This window comes from Balaenoptera physalus (genome assembly GCF_965194825.1).
Source record: "Balaenoptera physalus genome assembly, chromosome: 9".
Lineage (NCBI taxonomy): Eukaryota > Metazoa > Chordata > Mammalia > Artiodactyla > Balaenopteridae > Balaenoptera > Balaenoptera physalus.
In genome coordinates this window covers 19,680,435-19,688,309 of record NC_138888.1, presented here as the reverse complement: position 1 = coordinate 19,688,309, position 7,875 = coordinate 19,680,435, and the positions used below count along the sequence as shown (strand labels likewise).

Below are 7,875 nucleotides of genomic sequence, written 5' to 3'. Positions count from 1 at the left end.
TTAAGTCTTCTTACCACACATACACACAAAGAGTTAATTATGTGAGGTGATAGATGTGTTAATTATCTTATTTGGTATTTCACAATGTATATGTATATCAAATCATCACATTGTATACCTTAAATATATACAATTATATTTGTCAACTATTCCTCACTAATGCTGGAAAAAAAAAAAACCCTTAAGGTTAAAATGGCTACTGTTTGTACTGACTACTTGATAATCGTATTTGAGGGCAAACATGTTTAGTGATATTATATTGTGGCAATACAAAATATACATGATGTTTTTTGAAGTAATTTTATAGAACTCTTAGACTTCTTAAGATTTTGATGTTTTTGTTTTGAAATAAAAATATTTCTATTGAAAAAATCCTTTGCCCATTTAAAAATTGGATTATTTGTCTTTTTATTGTTGGATATCAGTGCTTTTTAAGGTCCAGTTTGCCTCCAACTGAAAAGGAAAACGACCCACGATTTTGTCTAGTATAAGAGACACACTATAGTGTCTTATCCTGAATGGTAGTCTCCTCAGCAGGTTTCACTCTTTCTTTATATCTGGGATCCGCTGTTGCCTTGTGATTTCAGGGCAGAGGCACCGCTTTTCTTGGCAGCTGGATTCATAGGAGTCCAAAAGAAACAAATAGCTTTAGGCAATTCTCAATCAATCTTAGATAATAGTGTAACCATTCGTTCCTGATATCACAATCAAAGAACAGATTCAAACAGCACTTCTTACAATTAAATATGAAACACACAGGAATAGTGCAGTTATAAGAGAAGTATTAAATTATTTCTCAGTGTTTATTAGCTAGTGCTCTTTAACGGACAGGACGCTTGCAGATGTTTTAGTAACCCACACAACTCTGCTCTGGTGTGGACCGTGTTTACCAGTTATTCCAACCAATTAAATTCAGCAACTATTTACTGCACACCCAAAGAGAGGCAATGCCTTTTCTACTGAATTCACTGAATTCTTTGATAAATTTTTAAAAAGAAATAGTTGTATGTTTACTAACTTTTTAGAAGAGCAAATAGCACCCTCCCTTTTTTGTTATTTATTATTCACTTGGCTAAAGAGATTCTGGAACTTAACACCACGTATTCTGGGAGAAAGAAAAATCTAAAATGGAAAATACCACAGTGCTTCATCTACAAGATTTAAAAGAGCCTTAAAGTTCACTTGTACTTAAAATCTTTCAGAAACGATTTCACTATCTCCTTTGAGAACTCACTTTGTGTTTAAAATTTCCTTTCTCATGGATAATCAAAATCATGCTGGATGCTTCAGGCCTGTCCTCCTCTGCATTCAGTAGACTAGCTCCTCCCCGCTGACATCTTATAAGGATGAAATTCTTCACACCTTCTTTGCCTGATAGTTTAGTAGCTCCCATATTCACTTACACAGATGACATGTGACTGCCATATAAATGGATGGGGATAAAGGTGTTGGTGTTGATCTGCATATTAAATAAGAGGAAGCTTAATTTCTCCTTTATAAATAACCCTCCACTCTGTGTAAGTTCCAATATCTTCTTTCCACATCTTAATGGATTTCCTTGCCTATCCCTAGAATGTGTACATGCCACACCAGAGGCCACTAATGAGCCAATGATACTCATAAACTGTCCTTTTTTTTTGGGTGCAACCATTATTCTTTGATGTTTAAGTCACGGCTAAACACTTTGGGGTATATGTTTTCTTAGAAACATTACGATGCTATTTAAAAGTGGTAGCATAAATAGCATAAACCGTATCACCCATTTGTTTCCCCAAGGGTAGTGTATGAGTCGGAGTTCAACCAGAGAAACAAAACCAGGGTTTATGGCAAGGTATTGGCTTATGTAACCGTGCAGGCCAGTTAGGCAAGTCTGAAGTCCATAGGGTAGGCTATCAGGAAGGGCAGGATGGAACTCTCAGGCATGAGCTGAAACTGCTGTCCACAGATGGAATTTCTTCTTCTGGGAAGTTTCACTTTTGCTTCGAAAGCCGTTCAACTGATTAAACCAAGCCTGCTCAGGTCATCCAGAATAATCTCCCTTAAAGTCAGCTGATTATGGACTTTAATCATACCTGTAAAACACTTTCACAGCAACACACAGTGTTTGATTGGATAACTGGGATTACAGCCTAGACAAAATGCCTCATAAAACTGAGCATCACAGGAGACAAGTATCTCTGCGGTCATAGAGCAGTCACAGAATATCAGTTTACTTTGTATTCATACGGAGAAGGCTTTTGGTTTAAGGTCAGCTGTTATAAGCAACCTCAACCGTTTAATTTTTTTTAAAACAAAGTGTAAGGTGCAAAATTAAATGGAACTCCTTGTTCTACAGTCTACCAGACTTGCTGTCGCTGTGTGGGTAGACTTCTTTCTACAGTAGGTCTTTGCCTATGATCAATAAAATTGTGTATATAGCAACTTACCACAAACTTGGCTAGAAAAATTTAGCCCATTCCCTGCCTTGTTCTTGATGAGGAGACATTGAAGATAATTTAAAAATAGGCTATTGTAGTTGTTCTCAAAATTTTTGGTCTCAGGACCTTTATGTGCATCAAAATTATTGCGGACTCTAAAGACCTTTTGTCTTTATGGGTTACGTCTTTGCCAGTTTGGGCTGCTACAGAACTCTCTCCAGGGAGCTGCAGACTGTGTACAGTTTGGGGGGCTTACCCTCTGAAGCTCATCTGGGAAACCTCTTCCTCCCAAGGGCCCACTGACTCCAGGTTAGGACACTGGGTGGGGGTCTGATAAGTACCCTTTTACGTGATGGTGAATAAACTGCTCTTCCAGTACCTAGACATACAGTTTTAAAACCAAGGAGGAAAAGAACAAAGAGGAAGGAAGGGAGAGAGAATTAAAAAGTGGTTTACTCAGTAAAGATCTTTATGGTGATGCTTGAAAGACCAAAGCCATTTAAGTAGGAAACGTGCTAAGCTTTTGCTGTATGTATATGGAAAGATCATGAGTAAAAGTAATCCTCCCTTAAAAACAACTCACTGCATAAATTGGATGTCTACTTAATTGAGTCATCGTTAACAACTTGATAGGAAGGTGAAGTGCTATGTGACATCTTTACTTGTACTGTATCATGCTGGTAGACAATTCTCTGGGAAGCTGAATGAGTTCAGGGTAGAAATGGTCACCTGCAGCATATAAGCAGTAATCTGATTATCAATTAAAAAGTGAAAAGCACTGAGGAAGTTTTAATTAAACAATATTCCACAATGATGCTTTTAACAGTTTAATAGCTAATCGTTTATAAACATTCTAATACAATAAAGCGAGATCAGGCACTAAAATACATTCCCTTTTAAAACACAGGTTTGCACTGAGCAAAGAAGACAATATTCTGTGATAGCCAAAGGAAAATATACTCAGTATGGTCAACAAACAGTAGTGTTTTCATTTTAGTTAATGGACAGTTTTACAAACAGTCTGGAAAAAAATAACTGGGTGTAGCACTCATTTGATTGGGAAGCGGGGAAACAAAGGGCCTTTGTAATTCTGAGCTCAGAATTAGGGATGTGGCAAATATACACTAAATCGTCTTGAAAGAAAATAAGCGCAGGCCATCTCAGTAGCTATACCCAAAATATATTATTAATAAAGTGAGGAGGAAGTAGTTTCTAAGGAAATCTGGGCGCAAATGTTTGCTCTGTATGACACGAGAGTTCAGGGATCAGAACCGCGAGGCATACAAATCACGGATCTGAAAAGATCCCACGTGTTGAAAACAGGTCCTCGCTCAAAACTGTTGCTTGAATAGGCTCTATCAAGGATGTGGCACATAAGAGCAGGTTTATTAGGAGACAAAGATACCAAAGGGGTTTGGAGAGGAAGCTCTTTAAGTAAAGGCTGAAGGTATGGAATATCTGAAAGGCAGAAAGCAAAAGTTACCTAATAATCTAATAATAATAATAGTCACCCGTACAAAGAATCATTACACAGATAATGGAGGTTAAATTTTATTTCTATTTTGCAAGGAAAAAGCATATGCTGTAGTACAAAGGATTTGGTTTCAATATAGCAAAGTCAGTTTTAATGGACAAAATCAGTCTTGAGAGTCACTGATATTAAATAACGGAATAGGGTTAAGGGATGGTACGGGAACTTCAAAGACAAGGTATGCAGGTCTCTGAAACGCTGACTGAAGGCATGGGGAAGCTGGAGATGCCCACTTTGGTCCCAGCCAAGTTCTGCTATTTTCTGTATGTGATACTGTCTGTTATTCAACTCAGAGGCAACACCATATACCCACTGTGAGAACTGAATTCCCTTTGGGGTTATCAATTACTCACACAGCCTTCCTCTAAAGGAAGGCTTGCAAGTGGTTCAAATTCAAGCCTTATGTGGGATAGTATTTATATCGCATTCACAATGTAACAGAGGTACATGGAAATTCTTGTAAGTTACATAAAAATACAGAGTTGATTGGTCCCACTTTGAAGAAGCATCATTGAAGATTAGATTTCCTTTGTCAGAGAAGACAGGTTTAAAACACATTGCTTGTACGGTACCATTTTAATAACATTTCATTTTTATATTGATATGCCAGTTCGAAATTAAGAAGCGGCATGTAATTGTGGGATTTCGTTTAAATTCTAGAAAAACTGAAAGATACTTTTTATTCAGCTTAACTAAGCCTGAGGTCTTCTAGCACAGGTGATTTTTGCATTTCTCGAAGATTATCCTGTAGTTTAATAAACATAAAGAACTCAAGCACACTAAATCTTGGGAGGACTAGTAAACGAGAGCAGAATATTTAAAAGACATCATTTCTTCCTTTGTCCACTTAACAAGGTAACTTGAGTTGATGATTAATCTTGCATTGTTAAATTCAAATCCTAAATATTTTGACAAGTATCGTTAAGTTTGATAATTGTTTACAAAGAATTTGTGGTTATATGTTGAATTATCAATGTAGAGAGTTTTCAGTTTGTTGTTATTCGTATGATATGAAAGGGACCAATCCCTAATATCGTATCCCTAAAACATGGGCCATTCTACTGAGATCACATGCAGAGAGAAAAGTTGAAGCTGCAATAGACATAGTAAAGCTACCTGGGTTTGAAGCAAAAGACTAAGGAATTAGGTGTATGTATTTCTCACTGTATATAAATAAGTCTTTTCAGTCCTAGTCAGCTCACCTGGATTCCTTTAACAGAGACATGGCCCCAAATCCAAATGCATTTCAGGTCTCTAAGGACTCGAATTACCTCATTTTTTTTTTCTCACTGGTTCATTAATAAAGCACCCATTTAAGAACAACTATTTATAAGTATAGTGACATTTCAGAGAATATAAAATGATGGAAGGAGGAATCAAAGAAGTCCTTTGTTTGCAGCCAAGATATGGGGACTAGATCTGAATTTGTTCTGAACAATCATTTGGGAGAAGTGTCACAACAGTTTTGAAGAAATAATAAATGTCTATAAAATATAGGCTTCTGTGGTATAAACAATTTTGACACCTTTTGTTGAGAGACCAAAACAAACAAAAAACAAAAACCACGCAGTATGTTCTATGGACCAGAAATTAAATAAATCCCCAAATTTCAATTTCCACTAAAATATTTATTCAATTGATAATATTTTACAGAAATAAATAAGAGCAGGTTTTCTCTAATACAGATAGGTATATTTATATTTTTATATTTCTTTTTTTTACAAAATTAAAGCATATCAAATTGTTTTCCCTAAAACTGTAGCGCGAAAAGGAATACTAGGAAACAAACAGAAAGAAATACTGAAATATGTTCATCATTAAATTATAACCATGGGCCTTCTGAATCTCAACAAGGTATATGATTTAGAGAAAGAACATGAGATTTGCAGTCAGGGGACCTTGGCTCCACTGTTTACTTGCTGTGTGTCATAGGCACATTTCTCAATATTTCTGAATCTCAGTTCTCTACCTTTAAAACAGCAATGATATTAATTATATCAACTTCACAGGACTGTTGGGCAAATTAAACACGTGAATCTATAGGAAAGCTCTTTATAACATGTAAAGAGCTACAAAAATAATAGTTCTGTTTAATATTTCATATAAAAGAATCAATGCATATCTTCCTTCAACTGAAGAAAATAAGCACCAAAAATGTGTGTGTGTTTTCTTCAGTTGAATTATGTCACCCTATAAAGCAGAATAAGAAAATGCACCTTAACTAAGCACCAAAGCCTCTCGGACAAATGTGATCCAGGGTATATTTCTATTACAGTTTTCTGGGCAACTAAGTAGGAGCTAATGAGTCCTGAGGGTCATCTAAAACTCTGAAGGCTCAAAGAAAACAAATCAAGAACATCTGTATTACATCAAATGGCTAGGATACAACAAGCTACTCCTTATTTAGCAATTTCAAAGTCCGTTAATTCTTCACAGAAGAAGAAACACTAGGTTATTATCACTTGCAATTATTTGCTTATGTGAATATGACATTCTCTTGTTCCAAAGATCAAATACTAGTCCTTGAGGAAAGTACTAGTGGAATGAAATAAGAAATCCTATCATAAATTTAGATATTAGTGGTTAAAAGTCTAGTTACACAAGAACATGGGAAAGGAAAAGAACCCAGGACATTAGTATAATAGCGATAAAAAAAACCCTGCCATATTGCCATGTTATAATGATAAGAACTGAAATTATAAACATTGCAATATTTACAGATACATCAATCTTAAAACAGGTAAAAACTCAGTAAGACAAATTAAAAGTAGAGAAAGCAGTTTAGATAATTTTAAGGAAAGTAATAAACATCAATACACTTAGGCTAAAGTTAACTGCTTACACTGATAATACTTAACATAGAATAGAAATACTTAAAGTGTGCAGTGTTCTGATTTTTAGTGGCAAGATACAGAGAAAAGAAATAATTGCCTAAGATTAACTTACTGTTAGGAGTTGCATTACTCTAAAGTTACTATTTATGGAGTTACAGTCTATATCTACTCAAAGAACTAGGAGCTAACATAATTCACCATCTTTTAGAAATATCACTAATAAGATATTGGTGAATCATGTGCTAAAGATACTGAAGGCTCTTTCAAAAATGAGATCTAGTTGGTAGAGTATACCAGGTCATGTACAACTAGACTAGTTGACTTACTCTGTTATTCTAACTCTTTTTAAGACTGATCTTACCAAAAGAAAAGTACACATTACCTCTCTTAATTCCCTCAGATAGAGGTACTCTTTGGAACAAAAATAAATATTTTATTGGGAGTGTAAAATTAAAAATCTTTATAGGCTATTGTGGAAACAGTATATTGGAAAGGACTCAATAACTACTAGGACACTGTACAACTGAAAAAGAAATAAATTCATTCAACTAAGAACACTGTTTACTGACATCTATTGGATTGTTTAACTTATAACTTTATTCTATAAACTATGAAAAATTTAAAACACATTAAAGTCTGTGGATTGAATCAAGTGTACTTCATTCGAGGTCTTCAGTTTCTTTGGTAAATAGGTCTGCCAGATCAGCCACGGTCAAGACAGAGGCCTCGGAATGTTTCGCTGATGGGTTTGTGTGACTGTAGGATTTTGCAAGTGAGCAGAATCAGAAAGAAACCCCAAGGAATAAATTATTATATTTGTCTTTATATACTGTCTGGTCTTATAATAATAATATAAGACATAATAGTACAATAATATTATATTCTTATATAAGAACATACTTGTTCTAAGTTTTTGTAATTGAGTTATAAGAAACTCCTGGAAGAAAGTAGGCAATGGGATCATTATTACAACTTGTTAAAATTAGTGAAGATTTCTATATACCATTTTCAAACTTGGTCATAAAATGTCTTTCTCTGCACAATTAATAAAACAAAGAGACAAAACCCCTGCCAGCTAGTACTAAAGCTCTCA

General features: G+C 35.0%; 1 protein-coding gene across 3 annotated transcripts in view; it reads right to left on the bottom strand.

Moving 5' to 3' along the window:
* Nucleotides 1-383: 383 nt before the first annotated feature.
* The window catches only part of SHPRH (SNF2 histone linker PHD RING helicase), a 92,488-nt gene continuing 84,996 nt past the window's right edge, over nt 384-7,875 (bottom strand). For all 3 annotated transcript variants that reach the window (XM_082474403.1, XM_082474404.1, XM_082474405.1), the window contains exon 30: nt 384-7,538. In XM_082474403.1, coding sequence (XP_082330529.1) covers nt 7,442-7,538 — 97 coding nt within the window. In that variant the 3' untranslated portion in view covers nt 384-7,441. The remainder of the gene's footprint in view (nt 7,539-7,875) is intronic.